The sequence below is a fragment of the Mirounga angustirostris genome, unplaced genomic scaffold, assembly GCF_029215605.1.
Source record: "Mirounga angustirostris isolate CCGP_5_RB_7025 unplaced genomic scaffold, mMirAng1.0.hap1 SCAF_6, whole genome shotgun sequence".
Classification (NCBI taxonomy): Eukaryota; Metazoa; Chordata; class Mammalia; order Carnivora; family Phocidae; genus Mirounga; species Mirounga angustirostris.
In genome coordinates, this window is record NW_026991714.1 from 141,944,635 (window position 1) to 141,966,971 (window position 22,337).

A 22,337-nucleotide genomic window follows, 5' to 3' on the forward strand; every position below is an offset into this window, starting at 1 on the left:
TTCTACCCAAACCATAAGCTCCAGCCCTCTGAGGGAGGGCATTCACACCTCTATTGAAGAATGTCCAGTCTCGGGGGCTTGGAAACCACTCTCTCAATGACTTTTCAAAACTACTTTCCCACAGTGAAGTGAGTTTGTAGGTCTTACAATACGCTTGCTGTAATACGCCAAGTAAGAGGCATCCTGAGTATTTTTCAAAGACAAGCAGGACTCATGTAGAAATGCGTGCACTGTACAGTTTTACCTGCAATAAGAAATTACAACTGAATTAAGATTGAACACTTTAATCAACTATAATAAATTGATAATTATATATTATATAAAAATTCTGATTCATGCATCAGATTACATAAATTATACAATTGTCACATTCTGCAATGCTTACAGACTTTTGGGTTTGTACCTGCAAAAATGTATACAAGTTACCAGAGCATTTTACTTAAGAGGATGTAATACTCTTCAGTTATAAATAATGCTTATATCTTTCAAGTACCTACTAAATATATACACTTCTAGATCTGCAGCATTTTTTTTGTACCTCAAAATACAAACCACCTGGAAGTTTCAAAGATTAATAGGTCCAATGTATCATTTTTTACAGACCTCAATTCCATTGTAAGAGTGGAAATTTTCGACACAAGAAAATAAATGAAATAAAACGTCAACTCTAGTTTAATGCTTGAAAGCTTCTACACTTCTTATTAAATACATCAGAAAACCCTTCATATGCAGATTAATTAGTTAAGGTGCTACCTATTGCATATTAAATACTTCCAATGATTGCATCTGGATTATTAAAGTTATAAATCTGTGAAAATGGGGGCTTTCGATGTGTGCTGACAGACCCTTACATCTCCATGAACCAGCGGCGCTGTGGTCCTTTACCTCTTACTTCAAAGAGATCGAGTGAATGAGCATGCTTTATACTTCACTTACACACACACACACACACACACAGACACCTACCGTATCTATAAGACATATGAGTACATGGACATCAAAAAGTTTCAGCTTCAATTACAAATCCAAAGTAGGTCGCTTCTCCTAAAAAGCTACAGAGGAAAATAAAAGCTCTAGTGTAACAATTACTAGATACATTAAAGACAGCAGTTTTTTGTTTTTGTTTTAAGACTCTCCTTGCTAAAGAATAAGCACCCTTATAGGGGTGGGAGGGGGGGAGGGGGGTGCGAAGATGGAGAAGTAGATGAAGGAAGGATGTGAGGAAAGCAAGTCTGTCACTAATGAGCTGAGTTTTACTTAGGTTTCCATTCATGAAATCCTTTTAAATACAAGGCAACATTTTCACAGCTGGAAAATTACAACAAAATCTTCATTTACTGCCGAAAGCAATAGATGTAGTTATGCATAATCTATGGATAATACTACATTCATGGGAGGGTGGCAAAACTAGGTTCAATGCACAATACAGCAGCAAAAAGCAATACTTGAACATTTTTCATGAATGGGTGACATGTCACTTTATATACAATTCTAAGCTATAACCCTGGGATTCGGTAAATGCAATTTGAAGTCTAAGTGGTAGGACAGTAGGTTCAATACTTTCAAAGCCAAATTTCAGAAATGGAAGGGGAACCGGTTGGAAAACAATACTGTTTTGAAAGTAACAGCAGAAATACTTTAGTCAGTAACAGAAGTATGTTAGCCTAAGATAGGTTAGCCTAATATCGATGCTGTGATTTAAAAAAATTCTCTTATGGTGGGAACATTCTTCAGCATGCATTGTTTAAGCCTAAAAGTAAAATCTGTCTATAAGTCTACTGTGCTGTGCATTACTGAATGAGTGCATGTCTTTTATTTCTATGTCTAAACTACTAACAAAATATACCCTTAGAATACTTAAAAGTTACATTTTGGAGAAATTAAACGGAGGTGATCTTTTTTGGCCTTTTTTTCCCTACAGTGCTAGAAACTAAAACTACTCTGTTCACACTTCTGCCCAAACACAGGAAACACTGACATGTTTGCTCGGGAATTCAGTTTTACTTTTTGATTTTAATGTTTTATATTGACCAAATTATGAAAACTTATAAGTTTGACTCTAGGTCCTGAGCAGAAGTTCATAAACATTGGGACAGAACATTTTCAGGCAGTGACAAGTACAGATTCCGTTTTCAGCACAATTCTTGTCTCAGGTTGAAAGATAAAAATATTGATTCAGTTATAACCGAATCATTCATGTCTGATAAGGCTAATCCTTAACAGTTCCATCCTGGCAGAGAACCTCTCCTTAGAAATGAATTTCCTCATAAAAAGAATAGTAGTATATGCACAATACTTCTTAATGAATTCTATTTACATAAAACAAATCCCCAATACAAAACGGACATCTTGGTTCATTTTATAAGGAACAAATTTGGCCAAAGCATATTAAAATATCTGCAGATCATCTGTCATAATACTGAAAACACATGGATTTTAGTATTTTAAAAAGTATAAGAAGAGCTTCAGTTATACGAACAGAAAAAAATGCTAAGAATTTTATAATATTTAATAAAACGCTAACTAAAAATGTCACTGTGTTAAAAAAATAATAATTACTAAGACCTCAAATGAGAAAATAGAATTCTAAACCAGATTTTGAGGTTTAGTACAGAGATTTATAAGTGGAAAAAAAAAAAGTTGGTAAAAGCTATTTTTCCTTCTCCATTTCTTCATTTAAAAAAATTATTTAACTTTTTGTATTTAGGAAAAGTTCCCAGAATTTCAAAACAATATGCTCTCATAGGAAAACTAAGGTAACTCAGAAAACACAAATGAGCAATTTTAGCTCACAAATATACAGTTGGCCAAGTATTATCTGATTCAGAATATTAAAATGAGCAAAACCATTCTATCTGCTTTGTACTGAATTTTCAATAAAGTCTTTGTGGAGATAAACATTAGACAAAAATGCAGTTCATTAAAAGCCTGGAGGATATAGGTCTCCATATACGGGTGAATTTTTTCTTTTAAAACCAGAAACAGAGATTCAGTGTTTCATGGTAAGTATTTCAGATTTTTAAGGGAAAAAATAAACAGATGACTAGTAATATTTTCATACCATTGTTTTCCACTTTACATTTCAGGCTTATTTTGTACAAATCTATAAAGATAATTCACGGAAGTAATCGATATTTGGGGGGAGCAGACTTAAAAGAGCTGACATATAATTTTGCAATAAACCAATTCTTAAGGGTGGATGTAGAACAGTGTGCAGAGGGCCTTGCTAGTGAAGGCCTGTTCCAACAACTCACTCCTCCTTCAGTGACTCTTATTTTGGTTCAAGACCCAAATGCAACCATCTGTTCTATTATTTACGTAACTTGAAACCAAGCCGAATTCTTCATTCCTAGAATTTGTCCATTGCTTTGGGTTATCAGGCGTCTGACGATCACCTACATTTTTCCCCCTCAGAATTATTTTCAGATCTGACTTCCTAATATTTTCTTTGCTAGTGATTTAAAGGCATTCAGAATCTCAACAGAACAGACTACATTAGCTTCTCTCCTACTTAAACAAAACGCAAATGTTAAGATAAAAAATTAACTCAAGAAATTCGTACTCTTGTGACGCTAGTAAATTTTCCTCAAATATGTCACGCTTTAAAAACAAGAAAAAAACCTTGGAATCAGTCCTTTTAGAAAAAGAGCAAACATCTGATGCTGGAATAACATACAGGAGCAGCTCATTGTGAAACCAAGATTCGCAAAGTCAAGAGTGATCTGAAGCAGCTTCCCTCTAACACACCGTACTGGCAGCAATGACGACTTGTTTTGCATCGACAGAACACACACTAGATTTTCAAATTAAGAAATGAGTATCCTAATTTTAGAGGCAATCAGTTGTTTTTAAATGTTCTAGAAACACATGTATATATATGAGGTATATGCATGTATTTTACGTACAAAGATACATGAACATACATTCATGTACATATATATGCATATAAAATATGAACTTTTTTTAGTGTTTATAATGAACAGTATTCCTGCAGCTAAGTAGGTCTACAAATTGGCTTCTGAGAACCCAGCCAGAGCATCGATTCTGCTTTATGAGATCCCATTCCTGAGGAACAGTACGTCATGTACTTCGCAGCTACCCCTAGGTCTGTGGCAGGTTAGTAGGCCAGCACCAGCACCTCAGTGAATCCTAAGGGACTGCTTATTCATTGAGAATCTGGCCCGTTTTCACTTTAAATGTTTCAATTATTGAGCTCACTTCAAAGGTCACTCTTGATGGTCCCTGTTAATATTTACAGGTAAAATAATTTTTCGCAAGGAAACAGTATATGATGACGCCTGATAATGCAGTTTTTTGCGGTACCAAGATTTTCTTCATTCGTTTTCTCTTTCTTCTTTCCTTTTTGCCCCTCATCATAAATGCAGCACAACTGACTTATTAACTGTTGGCAAATTTGCCAGCCTTCCTGGACGGTTCGTACGGCACTCTGAGGATACTGGGTGTCTCCTCCATGACCCTCACGAGGAGGTTGTCGATGTAGTCCTCGAGTTCCCGGATGTGGGTGTCTTTCCTCCTCAGGAGCTCTTTGTGCTTCACCAGCTCCTGGAGGACCTCCTCATAGGTCAGACCACGATACCCTGCAGTGGCATCAAAAGGGTTGCTGTCCTGGAATAGGAAAAAGATGGGTCACTTCAGGAGACAGAACATGGCGGGCAAATTCAGAATTATTCTGAACTTCAACTTTTGATTTTTCAAATCCTGTGTCTGTGGCTAGACCCAACGCGACTGTTCACACCGCGGCTAGCCGGTCCGGAGGCAAGAACTAGGGCAGATGCACCAAAGCTTTGACTGTGATTCTAAATCCTTCTAGAACCGCTTTTTACTTTGTGGACAATGTTCTAATATACGAAATTGACCATATAATTTAGGACTAAGAGATAAAATGTTCTGTAACAGATATAACTAAAATAGATTAAAACTAAAGATCTCTTAAGAGTTACTCGGAACAACTCTAAGAAGTTACTGAAAACTATACATTTGGACAATGGCTTAGTCCTCATGGAACTGCTTCCAATGAACTGTGGTTTAATGTTATGACTTTGGCTTTCTATTGAAAATGGTTTCAAGTAGCAGCAGTATCAGCAGTATCCCATGTGCTTCTCCACTTTGCTATGAACTGTTCAAGGCCTCCAGAATTAAATCAATGAGCAGCCTTGGAAGAAGCCCCGTGGGGGTAACTTCTGTTTTAATTTAGAGGCAAACGAAGCTGCTTCTCCCCTGAGGAACCAGTCTATTTCCTCCTCCTCCTAGTGCTAATCCCTATATAACTTATTTCCCTTTTTGCCCTGGTTATTAAGAAACTCGGGAGTTCAACTACCATCATGTGAAGGAACACTCAGGATTAGTTTATCTGCGTTCTCTCCTTTCACTTATTATTTTGCTAACCTTATTCTATCGGTATTCTTTTTTACACAAAAATAATATAAACAAAACAGAAAAAGACACTGATTTAATTCATTTTTATTACAAAGCACTCTAATAATAAAAGAAAAATATTTGTCAGAAATTTCATCAAAACAGCACTGGAACATCATCTACAGTGTATAATATTTAGATTTATTATATAAACTGTAACATCCAAATATAAAGGAGCAACCTTTATGCCTTTTTATACACAGTTCTATCCTTAAAACTCAACAGCTTAGAACTGGTTTTTATCACTTTCTTTCAAAACATTTCCATTTGGCTGTTAGGAAAAATACACTGAGGAAACCAGTCCTGCTCTCAAGGACTATATCTAATCTATTCCATGGAGGATGGAGAACAGGGACTGGCAGGTGAATGCAAACAGGCCTTTTTCTTTCTTGTTTTCATTGGATTAAATTTGTCTTTATTCATTTTCAGGATCTACTTTAATTTGGTATATGTCTAGTGCTCATCACGAGAGCCGAAGTGTAACTTTTTATCCCCTCGGCCCCAAAGCACCTTGACTTTGCCGATCAGAGAAACACTGAAGTACAGTTATCAGTTCGATGCTTCGGTTACCAAAGTCACTCCCTTCTCAAGGAAAAAGGGAAAAATTCAGGATCGAAAATGCTCCAACCTCATGGAATCGCTTATGTTTTATAGAGAAGATATAGCTCATGCTAGGCCTTCAGAGACTCTGCCAAGCAGAAATGGAAAACAGGCATCCCAAGCAGTGGGCTCTGCTTGTTTAAAGGAGAAAGCCAGATTGAAGGCACAGTGGGCTCAACAGCAGGTGATCAGGAGAGAATGGGTGCCGGAAAGCAAGGTTCAGGGCAGGGCATGGAGAGACTGAGATGGGAGGTTCCAACAGACCGTCGAGGACGCTGGATTATTGCAATGGGTGACAGGAAGCCACTGAAGGTTTCTAAACAGGGGCAGAAAATGATTGAAGTGAAGTTCTAGGAAAATTAAAATGGCAGAGTGGGTAAGATCATTTGGAGGGGCTGAGATTCTCTGTAAAGCTACTGCAATGTTATGGTAAGTGAGAGCCTCCGCTACATTGACAGAATTAATAGAGGGGATGCCAATGGAAAGTGAGCTTAAATTCTCTAAGACTGTATTTAAAACAACTTATTTTTAGCAATAGAAACTGGGACCAGATACAACTTTAGCAGTTGTATTACCTTTGTCGCTAAAAAACATTTAAGAATATTGCTTTACCACAACCCTGGAGACAAGTATGGTTTACTTTTTCTTCTCTCTCAATCTTTTGTAATAAGAGTATACACACACACACACACACACTCACACTCATGTATTTACTAATTTATTTAATTGGTCATGAGCAGTTTAGAGATATAAAACTTAAAATTTCCTAACCACAATCTTATTAAACATTTATTATATTAAGCAGATTTCTACAGAAAAGATAAGACACAGTATTGAGGTAAGTATATTTTTTAAATTTATTAAAAATAAGCTAAACTTTCTTACTGTAACTCAAGTAATTCTGCATAGATTTGAGACAGATACCAGCCTGGGCCTCACTTCCCTTATCTGATAAATGAGATGTTCACCACGGTTCCTTTCAACTCTAAAATTTCCTGGTCTACAAAGTAATTTTTTTTCCTGAACTGCATTTTAGAAAAGTAATAACATCCAACTAATGTGATTTCATTTATCTAATAAAACAGATTCTGAAAAATAGGCGTTCTTGTGCGAATTGCAGGGGTTAATGAAATCGAACTAAATGGGTTTCATTACTGACTAGTTGAGGCTGTTTTATGTTTTCTTGGTTTAACATAATAACAGCATCTGAGTCTCTCTAATCTTAATCAAGTTACACATATATGAACTGATTTCTCCAAACTAAGTGATGATACACAGTTAGAAAATCATTTATATTGTTATATTTAACCACACCAGTACTACCAGATAATGTGATTGAAACTTTTTTTAAACATTGACAATGAGGATGAAAGACATGTTGAAAAATTCTTATTCTGACATACGTAGTTTACATTTAATGCCATGATATGAATCAATCTAACGATTTAATCTCTCAAAATAATTCATCATCATCCCAGGATAATGTTCAATGCTTTAAAGCCATACTCTAGAGTAGAAAAGCCATTATTTGGCTTATTTTCCGCCTCACAACCATCTAATACTTATGTACAGATTTCCTGAAAATATATTTCTGACCTTTCAATACATTTTCCATTTGTCCTTTTATGTGAAAAATTTCCCCCAAATTTCTGCATCAAGTTTCTAAGCAGGAAAACATCTTAGAAACACATGTACTATAAACTATATTCTGGAAAAGAATATATAATAATTAAAAACAGTTTTGTGCTTAGTTCCAGATTTTATCCCATATTTGAAAAGCATTTAACCCCTCTAATTTTAGGCCTGAGATTCTCAAACTGACTGATATACTCAATACATATGTATAGATCTACCTCTCCTTCTGTTGTTGATATAGTTCCCAATAAAATAATAAAGATTAATATTAATCCATACAATAGGAAATTAACTTTCTGGTCACAAAAAGTATTTTACTTGAAGAGGAAAACTCTCAGGCAAATACATAATTATTTTTCCAAAAGATACTTCTAATACTGTTCTCGGAAAAACTTCTAAAACTGAGAAACCTCCAAACTGGTAGAGACCCCCTAAACCTACAGTGGGACTCCGAAGTACTTAATATTTACTCCCCTGGCTCCACACAGATAGCACATGTGTTTTTAAGATGTCTTCTTACATTGAAATTTAATGTAAATTTGTCTTCTCTCTTCCCCTTTCACAACCGATCCTTTGTCATTCCGACCCAACCTCTGTTAAAAATTTCCATATGCAGGTATCAGAAAATAGGGAGTAGGTGAGAGATCAGCAGAATTATCACAAGAAGTTTTCCAATCACAATTTTAAATAACAGAGTTGTACAAAAGACTTTGGAGAATTACTAGTGATCTATTTTTACTTCACACATAGCCTAGCCTTTTAAATGAGGAAATGTATATTTTTTGCAATATTTAAATTTCAACAAAAGCAAATTATCAGGACTCAAAATAACTGGAGATTTAAAGAAAGGTTGTCCTGGTAACCAAATATTGGTGGGGCACTAACTGACATCCAAGGCAGCCAGAGCAGAGAGAGAGAGAGAGAGAAGATGAAGGCTTGGCATTCTCTGATCATCTCATTATTGTTCTAATGAGGAACTTTGCTCTGGGAATATCATCTCAGCTACTTTCACATCTTTTGTCCTACTGCCTTCATCTCCCTTTCAGTTCTTAATTAGGCCTTAAAGAGCTCGCACTGCCCTTTCAACTGGCTACTCCTCCTGTTTAAACACTGAGCTTTCACAGACAGGTGTTGGCAACAGCATGTAAGACACACAAACTTAATTACAAAATACTATGTCCAGAAGGGGAAAGAAATAACTTGGTGGACGGCTATTATCGGAGAACTTAATGTAAATTACTTCAAACATCTTATAATCTTCAACATAAAAATTGTTCAAATACTTTTCCTCAATAACGCTCGGTAGAAGGATGAGCTTTCTCCTCTTAATTGTATCCTGCAGTAAATTAACAACACCTAGTAATCCTTTCGCTGCCATTTAGAATAGTTAGTATTCCAGAGAAAAACAATCACACATCAAGGATTCTTTTATCACCTTTAAATCCTTTAACTAAAACAATTTTCACATTTTATTTCTTTAAAGAATTCTAAGGATGCTTTTACGGCAATAAATTACAAGATTGGGAAAAGTACATTTACAAGCACAGAGAAATTGTAATTAAGGTTACTTAATAAACAATGGCTGCACATTAGATCGATTTTTTGATGTTGCATTTTGTTTTGAGATTAAGTAACCGCCTGATAGAATTCATTTTACTATCTGATCAAAGGCTGACTTCATATATTCTGACATTTCTCACCAGACTGCCATATTCTAAAGACTTGAGTATTTATGAAACATCAAAACTTATAAATCATTTACATAAAACAGCAAAAGCGCAGCACAAAGTCCTCTGCTTCTATAGTGTTTTCTACCGTTCTAAGTACAAATAACTACATTTAGAATGGTTTATTCACCACACCACACTGTCTTCTAGGCAAATCACATCCTAGAAAATTGTGGTATGTTATTGCTTTAAAAAATTCTTATTATACATCTGGATCACACACATTAAGGACAGATGGTTCAAACAGCAACCACCAGTCTCTTGGAATAAGGCTCTATTTCTGTTATTCAGTGAGAATTCAGTTTTCTACCAAGAACATGTGCCCATACTTTTGTAAAGTAACTTACTCTCCAGGTTTGATGCATTTAGAATTGACTGAAGATGCAGTGGAACTCGGAACAGAGAGTCAAACCTGGGCTTCAAATAATAATAAAATGAAGTTAAGATATCTGAATAGTCCTTGCAAAATCTGTGAGTTAATTCAGCTGGTCGCTTCCAAGCCTGTTCATATATTTGGTTTTGTTCTAAGAAGGTAAGTGTCCTAACGGTTCTTTCAAAGCCTCTCCCCGTTAGCTAGATCTCTTGCCAGGATGCTTTTCCTATTGTTCAATGTTAATAAGGCAATTTTATTCTTTCTTCGATTTTTGCCACAACAACAACAACAAAATGTTCATTTTTCTCCACGTGCTCTTATTTCCTAACTATAATGTTGACCCTGACATACAGCTTTCACATTAATTTTAAAACAGTCTGTAAACAAAATATGTGGATTCTAAATTGGCTTCAATTAGAACGATCATATTTGCTTGAATTTCTATAGATCATAAAGTCACACCCTATCGTATATTAAAGACAAAGCTGGAATTTTGCTTTTCTTCTTTCTCCCCAGATTACCACATTAAACTATAATCCAAGGGTAACTGAGGGATTCAGGATGAAGGTCTTTTTAAAAATGTATGCCAGCCAGAAGGCCGGCTTGTGGCTTCTTTTCCCGTAATGCACTAACCCCTCTGCAACTTACCGGGATTTTCCTGAGGTCCTCATTATTTGTCGGATTCATATGAAAACTAAGGAACAAAAGACAAACACAAATGTTAAAAGTATATCACACAGTCCGCATGGTTGAGGAAACATAAAAACAGAACCCTCCTAACCAACACGGCAATAACAATTTCTGAAGTCCTAAATGACATGGATGAATGAAACTTAACCCAGGATGCAGGAGAAAAACAATATTGACTCAACATTCCCAAGCACCTACAATTTTAAACTTTAAAAGAAAACCTTTCAGTTATTATCAGAACTGAAGAACTGTACCTCTAAATGTATAGTTTCTAAAAATCTTTAAACATAAGCGATTTTACCCAGTAAGACAGTTTATACAGCTGAATTTTATCACTTATTCATGTTAATATGCACACTCACCTGAGGCCCTTCTGATATAAACTGTGGAGAATTCAATAAATTTTAGTTGGAAAGACTGTAGAATGCCAGAGTTAAAACAATCTTTTAAAAAGATTATATAGGTATTAGAAAAATTAACTTTTAAACATCATCCTATCAATGAGAATGAGTTCAGAGTTGTATGAACTATTTCTGTCATTAATGTGATTTCTAAGTAAGTGGTCTTCAAAATGTAAATACCCAAATGGACCAAAACAAAATGGATTTCTTCCATGCAAAGAGTAAGAGAACATCACAGCTGAATGCTACAATCATTTTCTTCTTTGAAACATCTCCATTAGGAAGGGACTACAACCAAAAAGTGGCTAAACTTCAAAGCCATCTGATGAGTAAACATTTCATCATTGCTATTCAAGTTTAACTTTTACCCAGCACTTAAGAGTATTGGACATTAGAGCCTCTACAAAGCATTACTGTCCTAGGAATCTTTTTATACCCCCCCCCCAAAAATACTTAGCTGTAAAATAGACATTTTTCTTTATCTGTGTTTTATCAGCCAAATAATTGGAATCCTTTGAAGAAATTCAGTTTTACAACTTTTGATGGCACGCACAAAAAGTCTCAACACTGGCTATAACGTCTGGCCAGTCTCTCTTCCTATAGGCACATGTCCCAAGCTATAAACCCATGGGGCACACTTGCATTTCTTGCATGAGAGAAGGCCTCACATGTCCAACATTTCATTTGTTATGACTAAGATTCGTAGCACGAGCTTCCAGAACTGATGACTGACCTTTTCTAGCTAGAACTCCTGTGGATAAACTGAGTATATTTCAGTAGAGCTGGGTGACATGGCAGAGAAGATTAAAATATATTTTAAATAGCCACAAATGAACACCCCAGCAACAGGCTGATGCAGCTGACCCACATTCTTATTCACTGCCTTTACAGTGTTCTGTACGGTTCCAGACTAGCATCAGTGTGTACCAGCAAAGCCTCAAGAGCCTGAGCAAAGAGTGGCTTAAAAGAAATGAACACAAATAAAATCCAACAAGCCACAGTTAGGCCTGGAGTGTCATGGGAGGGGCTGCTAAACACAGGTGGTCCCCGTCCTCTCCAATTTCCAGTCCAAGGCAATCAACGTCAGGTTAGTCCTGGAGGGCTAACCTCTCCTGGCCATCCCCTCATGGCACACTGTTTTCTAATAGGTCAAGAAACACATCCTGTCGCATGGCTCTCCAGCCAACAGAGATAGTCTCACGCACAACATGATTTCCATTCAGGTCTGCGGTACACGCCGTGGTTCGAGGAGAGAAGTGACTGACGGCCCTGGGGCCAAGGGGCGTGAATTCAAATCCAATTCTGCCCTAATCTTGCTGTGTGACCCTGAGCAAGTCACTTAACTTTGTATCATCTGTAAAAGGGGGATGGCAATAGTCCACACATAGGAGACTACTGTTAGTATGAAATGGGTTAACAACATTAACAACACTCAGCACAGTGACTAAAAGAACATGCTCAGTGAATTATTTTATTTAATAAACATTTACATGGCACTTAGACTGTGCCAGATACTCCTCGAAGCACTTTACCAAAATTAACCCATTTAATCTTTATAACCCATAAGGGAGGTGTGATTTTTCATTTTCAGGATAAGGGAACGAGTCACAGAGAGGTTCGGTAACTTGAGTGTGGCCAGCCAGTAAGAGGGGGAGGTGGGGAGGTGTGTGGTTCCAGCCCCTGCCCTCCTAACTCGGACACACGGCCTAGCCCTGCTCTCTGCACACAGATGTGCTGAGTGAGCCCCGGCCACCCTGCTGAAGCCCTGGACAGACAGGACTCCCGGATTCCTCAGAACACAAACCCCCCTCCTTCTGAGCAGGCACATGGCAGAGCTGCACCTGTGGAGGGAGGGGAGCGCACTCAAGATTCTCATTTTTAGACCACATGGAAAACGAAATGTCCCATCGCAGCAATTAGCTAAGGAAGGCCCATGTCAAGGAAAAGGGAGGATTTAAAATTGCACGAAGGAAGGACAGGTTTGGCAGAGAGAAAGGGCTCTGAAGAGAAGACGCATGGCCTGCGGCTGCGAGACGACACCATTACAGGACACGGAAGGGACTAGAACACAAGGCCCGTGGGGAGGAAGCAGCCCTTGAAGGCTCTTGATGCAAAAGATGGGGCTCTTGGACCTGATCCCTTAGAGCAGTGGGCAAGTTTTTGACAATTTTAATCTTCTTTCATAAATGCTATTTGGACAACTCATGTCCGGTAGCATAATCCATACCATTACAATTGACAATAATGACAACTATCGTGAACAACAGTATGACTGTACAGATATCCTTCTCTGTCTCAGGAAGAAAGTACTGAACTGAGAAACAGAAATGCTGGCATGAGATTTACCGTAATGCCGATTTTTCGAAAACCGACATTGAGGACACGGATTTTAGCAAAATCACAAAACTACCAAGATGTAACATCCAGTAGCTTTAGCCTACGGAACTCAAGTGAGACTCAGTGACAGCCCGGGAAATGTCTGAGAATTCTTAAGAATGCTGAAATGACAAAGGTCGCCCCCGGGCCGGGGAAAGGGTGTCGTGCGCAGCCGGCCCGCTACCCCCATTATGACTGGCAGCCGTGCGCAGCGCAGAGCTGAGCGCGAGGGCTCTCGCGGGGCATTGTCTGCAGGATGAAGGCACGGCCCCTCCCTTGGGGTCGGCTTTATTTTCACACACTGACGTGTCAAACACATGACACACTCAGTCATTCATGGCTACCTTTTTTGATCTGTCCTTAGGGGGGAAAAAGAGTTAGCTGAACTGGATTGAATTAGCTTGGTGAAAAATAAAATGTCTCTATTTACCGAAGTGTGGCACCAATTTGTGTTAATCTTTCTCTCTGGAACACTGTCCTCCTGTCGGACAAGATATCGAATAATGCAGTCTGACTGCTCCACTGAGTTGTTGACAGGGTAAGGGAAATGGTGTTTTTAGTCAGGTGTAAGGATGAACTTAGACATGCTCCTACTGAAAAAGTCTACACAAATTTCAACTTCATGGTTAAGGAACTTTCGTTTTAGAAATCAAAACTGAAGGAGTTTGGGGGTGACAAAGACCTTTAAAGCAAATTTTAAGCTGATGAAAGTATTTTAAAATTTGTGTTTTCAAAAATATTTTAAGCTAAGAAGGTGTGTTACCTGAACGTTCTAAAGTTTTTAGGTCAATTTTTTACCTCATATTTCCCGAATTTTAAAGCATTTTTCCCAAGTAAACTCTAATTTACAAGTTTAAATGAATACTACCAAATATATTTCGAGGAATCATTAGTATCTCTTCTATAACGTCACTTATTAGTTATTCTGAAGTTAAAATAAATATTGAGTAAGGAAATAATTGGTAAGAACTTGAAACTGTCCTAAAATAGCTGCTATGGACCAGCCGTTCATAGACAGACTAGAAAGGCCAACCAACCTTTATAAAGTAATAAAACTAACCACTGCATGAGTCACTAAGGCATTTGGCCGCATTCATTTTCTTCTTTGTCCTTCCTTTTCTCTAACAAATACATTCTTTTAGAGCAAGAATATCTAAGAAAGACTAGAGACTATTGAGAGTGAAAATGTATAAAGTCCTTGTCAAGAAAAAAAACAAAAACCCCACAGAAGAACACAGATCTATTAAAACTGATTAACTGTCTTGTTAGCATAAGACAATGCAAACTGTGTAAATTCCTGGCTCTAGGACTTCAAATCTTTCAGTGAGAAGTCACGTAACAACACTTGAAGCTCTTCTGAAGGCATTTAAAAACAAGTATTATTACCCCTTCCATGATATCTCTTTCCAAGCCCCATTATTGCTGAAATTATAAAGCTAAATACATTTTTGGCCTACACTGTGACCCATTTTGTATTTAATAAGGGAATTCAAGTTATTTGCAAAATCCAGGAGGTGACCCACCTGGCTGGAAGGGGGCAAAGAAGGAAGGGGATGTGTAGCAGAGGAGTAACTTTCTCAAACACCATTCAATTCCTTATTGTGTATGGGAAATAAGTATAACTTTAAACGATCACAGAATAACTTCTAAGATCGTTTGCAAAGGACACTATGCTATTGCTCTTCTTGTTTAACTGTGAGAGTAGGCACTAGAGACCCAGGGCTTCACTCTGGGGACAAATGTAGTTGGGAGAGGAGTATAAACTAAGAACTCTAACGTAACAGAAAACTTCTAATGAATCTGAAAAGAGGAAAAGAAAAAAATACCCCACTGACAGTGAAGCAAGGGCAAAGAATGGCAGTAAGCCTTTCAACAGCTGATATTTTATTGACTTTGTGCTACCAGGCACCCTTCAGAGCACTTTACATGTTAGCTCACTTAATCCTTGTACTGTGCTGTTTTTATTTCCATTTCCAGCAGCAGAAAGAGGCACAGAGAAGTTAAGAAGCTTACTCAAGGTAACACAGTTATCAAGTGGTACAGTCAGGATGCAAAGAAAGGCAGCCAAACTCCACAGTCCAAGCTCCTTAGTCAGGAACTTCTTCCCCTCACACTTTCTAAACCCTTCAGTCCTGCTGTGAGCTCAGAGAGGGTTCGCTTCAGGGAGTGCAGGATAATTTCCTGAGGGGTCTCGCAATCAGAAGTGACTAAGAAAATGTCCAAGTTAACCTTAAAAGAGGTAGGACACAGGCTCCAAAGCAAGAGGTTTCCAAAGAACTGTGCCCACTGTTTTCTGTTGGCCCCTCCTGCTCCATATTCTGCCCCTCCCTGCACCCCAGCAGGCTGACGTCAGCAGAGTGCGTCCTCTGCACTGCCTTGCCCAGTGGCTTCCAGTTACTCTCTGGCCCTGGGAGGCACCTGCAAGAGAGTGGGGACAGAAAGGGGTCAGGGCATGGGTCCCCCGCTCCAGCCCCGTCTCACTGCTGCCTCAGGCCCTCCCTGCTGGGCTACAGTTTTAAGCAGGAGCTTCTCTATAAATGGCCACAGATGAGCTACAGCTGTCCCTTCACACTAACACAGCTGTCTCTTCTAGCCAGTGCTGGCTCCCGGGGCTAAAACTTCCCTCCTCGGGGTCCTTACCCCCAGGCACCCCTCTGTAAATGGTCTCTCACTAAACGTTCTTCAATTATCTGTTTGAGCATGTCAGTTGTTTCCTGCTGGGGCTCTATACCTGATACAAGAATATACAAGAAATGCCATAAACTATTAACTTCATAATATAAAGCGGTTAAGGACAAAGGTTTGTCCTATTTATCTATTAAAAAGAAAGAAGAGAGAGCCAAAGAAAAAACAATATCCCACAATTATTCATATGAATTATCTACACTTCCCTTCTCCCTTCAATTTCTGGCTTTTGCTCTATAACTACTTATTTTAACACTCTTTTCTGTCTTCCCAGAATATACAATGTCTTCTACTTTGTAAATGATAATTCACATTTACATGCTGGCCACAAAAAAGTTCCTGGCCTTCATTTAACAACTCTTTTCACATTCACAGAGCTAGAGTACTTTATGTTCAAAATTATTTTCAATTTAGAATTACATTATTAAAGACTGATTGCTCTTGCAGTTTTGAAATGGCGTAACTGCTTAAAGTGACTTGAATTTGAATACCACCTCGTATTTGTATACTACCTTACAATTTATAACATATTTTCCCAAACAGAATTTCTCTAGACACGTTTCCAAAGGAAGAGTAATCAAGGTGGGAATACTGCTACTCACGTTCAGATCCATTCAATCAAAACCCCACTTGATCAATTTCATCTTCTGATTCCCCAACTCTCTCCCTCTGACGGACCTGCTTTGTGGACCCACTACCATCCCAATTGTTCCCTCATCCATTGTGTTTACTCACCTCTCCCCCCAGAGCATGTTGACAGCCTGTTACCCCCTCCTATACTGCCCATTTTTATTTTGCCAATTTCTAATCCCTCCTGAGTAACCCCTGCTGACTTTGTTACTCACTCACCTTCTGTAATCTCCAACACATCCCCCACCACCACCACTTACTGCCGCTTTTATAAAGGTCACCAACAAACTATTTTTATCAAAGGCAATAGCCTCATTCTCTTTAACCTCTCAGCTCCATCTGATAACAATGACTGTGTTGTTCCTTTTGAGACTCTCTTCTGTGATACCTGGTAGCCGAGATGTTCTCCTACGTTTCCAATTACACCCTTTCCTTGTCATCTTCATCTTCTCACCCCTATGAGAAAGACACTGGATATTTCTTAAGGTTCTGCTCTCAGACCTCTTTGTACTCTACCTTGGTGATTTCATATTCTCCCCCCACTTCCCCTGCCACCGTGATATGGCCTGGTGACTGCTCAATCTTTTATCTTCCACTACGGTTGCATTATCCTTTGAATAGCACCTTTACAAATGTCTGTTTAAAGTCTCAGACTGGATATCCCCCCGTACCTCAAAGTTAACATGTCCCAAACCAATCACCATCTTGACTTCTGTATCAGTTCAGTCTGATTTTCCAATTTCTGGCATAACCAAGTCTGCTGGTCATCCCAGGTGAAGCCTCAGGGAGGCCACTGGACTCCGGCCTTCAGCTTGGAAGATTCTGCCTCATCAGTAAGCTGCAGATTCTTCCCATTCAGCTCCTGGACATGGCTCTCTCATGTTTCCTTGCTACTCATGGTCACTGCTACCTTTCTGATCACAAGACCACATCACCCCCAGCCTAGACTACTGCCAACAGCCTCTTACCAGTCTCCACCAGTCCTTCCTTGTCCAATCCAGCCTAAGCAACGTGGCTGGGTAAGATACTCTGAAGCTCAAGTCTAACCTTGTTACTCATCTGTCAAAATTAACTTCTGGCCTTCAACTTCCTCCTGAATAACAAATTTCTTAGCCTGGTTTTCAAAGCCTATTGGATTTGACTCAAATTATCTTTCCAAACTTACTGCCCAACCCCTAGTACCCAGGTACAACCTACTTGCTCTAAATTGCATATTTTTAATGAAGAAATAAGAGATGCCACCTATTTCAAAAAATCAGGATTGAAAGAAGGTTAAGAGAAATGAATATGACATTTTTATGACAAAGTGCTATTCAAATGTAAGGTAAGTAAACCTAGACACAGACCTTATATCCTTCATAAAAATTAACTCAAGACTGACCACAGGTTCAAATGTGAAACAAAACTGTGAGACTCCTAGAAGATAACATAGGAGGAAATCCAGATGACCTTGGGGATGGCAATAACTTTGTAGATACAAAACCAAAGGCATGATCTATGAAAGAACGAACTGATAAGCTGAACTTCATTAAAAATTTCTGCTCTGTGAAAGGCACTGAGAGAATGAAAAGACAAGCCACAGACTGGGAGACAATATTTGCAAAAGACATCTGATAAAGGACTGTTACCAAAATATACAAAGAACTCTTAAAACTCAACAATAAGAAAACAAGAAACCCCATGGAAAAATGGGCCCCAAATCTCAACAGACAACTTCACAGAAGAAGTGATACAGATGACAATAAATTTATGAAGAGATGCTCCACATCACATGTCATCAGGGAAATGCAAACTAAAACAATAACGAGATACCATTACACACCTGTTACAACGGCCAAAATCCAGAACACTGGCAACACCAAATGCCAATGAAGATGTGGAACACCAGGAACTGTCATTCACTACTGGAAATGGAAAATGGTATGGCCACTTTGGAAGACAGTTTGTGGTTTCTTACAAAACTAAACCTACTCTTTTTTTAAGACTTATTTATTAGAGAGAGAGAGCTCACTCAGGGGGAGGGGCAGAGGGGAAGGGAGAGAGCCTTAAGCAGACTCCGTATTGAGTGAGGAGCCTGACACGGGGCTCAATCTCATGACCCCGAGATCACGACCTGAGCCAAAACCAAGAGTCGGATACTTAACCAACTGCGCCACCCAGGCTCCCCACTAAACATACTCTTACAATACAATCCACACACAATGACAACTGCACTCCATGGTATTTACCCAAAGGTGTTGAAAATTATGTCCACACAAAAACCTGCACACAGCAGGTTTATTCATAACTGCCAAAACTTGGTAGCAACCAGGACGTTCTTCAGTAGGTGAATGGATAAACTGTAGTACATACAAACAATGGAGTATTATCCAGTGCTAAAGAAGAAATGAGCTATAAAGACATGGAGGAACTTTAGATACATATTACTAAGTGAAAGAAGCCAATGTGAAAAGGCAGGCTATAGACTGCAGGATTCCAACTATATGACATTCTGGAAAAGGCAGGAACTATGGCGACAGCAAAAAGATCAGTGGTTTTTAGGGTCTGGGGGAAAGGAGCGATCAACAGGCAGAGCACCCGGGACTTTTAGGGCAGTGAAAATACTCTGCATGATATTGCACAGGTGGACACATGTCATTATACATCTGTCCAAACCCACAGAATGTACAACACCAAGAGTGAACCCTAATGTGAACTACAGACTCTGTAGAATTATGATGTGTCATTATAAGTCCATCAACTGTAACAAAAGCACAACCCTAGGGGGAGTGCTGATAATGGCAGATGCTATGCATGTGTGGGGGTGGGGCACTTATAGGAACTCTCTCTACTTTCTGCTCAATTTTGCTATGATGTAAAACTGCTCTAAAAATAAATTTTGTTTAAAGTTTGCCTTTTGTGCATCTATCTTAATTCCTGGATTCCCCAGCCCTTCTGCTATAAATTACTTGAAGAAAGGAATGATATTTCATTAATCTTTTCAGTCCTGTCATCTGACCCAGTACCTAGAGCACAGCAGATGCTTAATAAATATATACTGAATAAATCAAAAGCCAGTACTTAATAAAAATTTCTAAGAACTGGGCTAACGGTTGACTGAGCAAATCGACGGTAGGTCAATAAAAGTTTTAACAACAAGATATCAAGTCCTCGGGGCGCCTGGGTGGCTCAGTTGGTTAAGCGACTGCCTTCGGCTCAGGTCATGATCCTGGAGTCCCGGGATCGAGTCCCGCATCGGGCTCCCTGCTCGGCAGGGAGTCTGCTTCTCCCTCTGACCCTCCTCCCTCTCATGCTCTCTGTCTCTCATTCTCTCTCTCTCTCAAATAAATAAATAAATAAATAAATAAATCTTAAAAAAAAAAAAGATATCAAGTCCTCAAAGAGCAGAGGAAATCGTTTTTGCTGAGGAACAAAGATTAATTATATCTAGACCTGATAGTATATTAAATGGAATGTTTTTCAGTTCTTTTTAAGATAGGAAGAATTATTCTGATACTTACAACTGCCAATATGAATTGAAATAAGTTTCAAATTGGTGACCTGCAATAAAATCAATTCAACTAGCCAGTTTATCCAACCAGGTCCACCCCAGTTTAGGTATCTGACCACAATACAGATTAATTTTGAGATTTTTCTGGTAAACCCTGAAAACATTTATTCCACAAAAGCTCAATGTTAAAGGAGCTTAAAGAAATGCCCTATAATGATCCTCTTTATAAAAACCCTAAAAAATAAAGTGTCCAAAGAGAGATCCCACTAACAAACACAACCTGTAACGTATTTCAGTTTTATTACATGTGCAAAAGGGCTTAAGAAACAAGGTACAACTCAATATTGCTCCTTCCTTCTTTTTAGGAGGAAAAAAAAAAAAGTCAGCACAAATCAAATTAATGACATTATAGATTAAAATACTACATTATCTCTCCTGGGACTGGGCACACACACTGAATATCTGAATGGCAAAACAAAACCTAATACATAAATGTCTATGGGGATTAACTGTAATTTACTTATTAATATTCTCACAGGATGTCTTTCATGAGATCTCATAGGCAAGACAATTAAAAATTGTGGTCAATGACACCAGAGATCATGGACAGCAAATTCAGAGCAAGCTGCTTTTCAATCATGAATATCAATGAATGTCACTGAAGAAGTTCTAAAACTTGACGATTTAAAGAGATCTAAGAAGTTAAGGCATTTTTCATCAAGAATATCATATTCAATCCAGTTTAACTTACCATTTTCTCCTGGTGAAGAAATGAAATAATTATTTTAAATACATTCCCAAATTTCCAAACATAAGCCTATGGCTTGTGTAATCAAGGCCAACCCAAGCACCCTGATAAGCCTTTCCTGTGAGAGGCTGAGGGCTGAGGACAACCTGGGCACAGGAACTCCTCCATGAGGGGCGGGCAAGGCAAGTTGGCCCTGGGTCCCTTTGGCCAAGGCAAAGAAGGCCAGAGAGCCCACAACATCTTGGGCCAAGAGCATTCCAAGCTGGCTCTGTACCTGGGACAAAGCCAAGTTCTGGAGAGGAAGCCACGGTGCCCTCTGGTCACCAGGAAGGCCTCAGATGTTCAAAAACAGCCTGCAATGAGGTTCCTGCCAGAAAGCATCTGCTTCCCCAGCCAGTCATCTCTGTTGAGCCTTCAGGGAGGGGCTCCCAAGGCAGCCAGACTTACCGGGGCCCCTCCATTAGGTGACACAAACCCCAGACTCCTGTGCATACTCCTTGGAAGCAGAGCTGCTGGGGTGACTGGGAGACTTCTGGCCACTACACCCTCAGCTGAGAAGCCCAGCCTCAAAAACCAGGTCTTGGTGATCAAGAGCTGGTTTCACAGAGCTAAGAAATTATAAAATTTTGCTGGAAAAGAATTTATTGTTTTGTATTAAAATATACTCCCTAGCCCCTCGAAAAGTAGATGAATATAATGATTTCATTGGAAATTGCATATTATACTGTATCCCTCAGCCAGCTTTTTCTGAATGGTTCTTTTATTTAAAAAAGGAAAAAAAAAACAGGAACATTTTAAACACAGGTATCCACTGATTTTTTTTAGTGTACCTTGTCATATTTGCAAATTTCTGCTGCCACAATAACTTCCTCATTGTCCTGTTCCTACAAGCTACATAAATAAATTACTCTTCACTCTAAACAGTTTTTATTCTGAATCTAAAAATCACACTTAGAAACGAGGTCTCACTGGCATCTTTTCTTTGATTTCGTGTCTCTTCCTATTCAGGCCTGTATTATATACGCATTACCCATATCACTGTTCTCTGGGTGTCCCCAAAATTGGGTGTTCCATCACATCACTCAAAGGCCAAAATATCTTTACACTTATTACAGAATTAGGTGCAAAGTCTTCATTCTGGTATGCTACATTCCCATTAACAAGGTCCAATTTCCACTACTACCTCCGACCTTAAGAATTCCAGGTAGTGGGTCCCTGATAGCCACTTAAAACGCTCATTTTTAACGCATTGCCTGGTCTCATTTTAACCTCCATTCATAAAAGCACTTTCCTCTCTCCATAGATCCATCCTTTGAGACTCTGCCAATTCTACCTTTTCCACGACGCCTAGACTGCCTGGCCTTACCCATTTAATCTGTCATTTTTAGCTCTCTGAGCATTTACTAACTGCATCACCAATTAGGACAATTAATTACATATTTTGTATCTACCTGCCTGGGATCTAAAGACAGAGACATGGCCTGATGCATCTCTGTTTCACAATATTAACAACTCTTATACAAGACAGGAGAGCAATGTCCATACC

General features: G+C 38.7%; 1 protein-coding gene across 1 annotated transcript in view; it reads right to left on the reverse strand.

Annotated features, from left to right (window-relative positions):
- Nucleotides 1-268: 268 nt before the first annotated feature.
- The window catches only part of RAB11FIP2 (RAB11 family interacting protein 2), a 43,241-nt gene continuing 21,172 nt past the window's right edge, over nucleotides 269-22,337 (reverse strand). The window contains exons 4-5 of the mRNA XM_045878945.3: nucleotides 10,420-10,465; nucleotides 269-4,626 (exon numbers count right to left, since the gene is read on the reverse strand). Coding sequence (XP_045734901.1) covers nucleotides 4,399-4,626; nucleotides 10,420-10,465 — 274 coding nt within the window. The 3' untranslated portion in view covers nucleotides 269-4,398. The remainder of the gene's footprint in view (nucleotides 4,627-10,419; nucleotides 10,466-22,337) is intronic.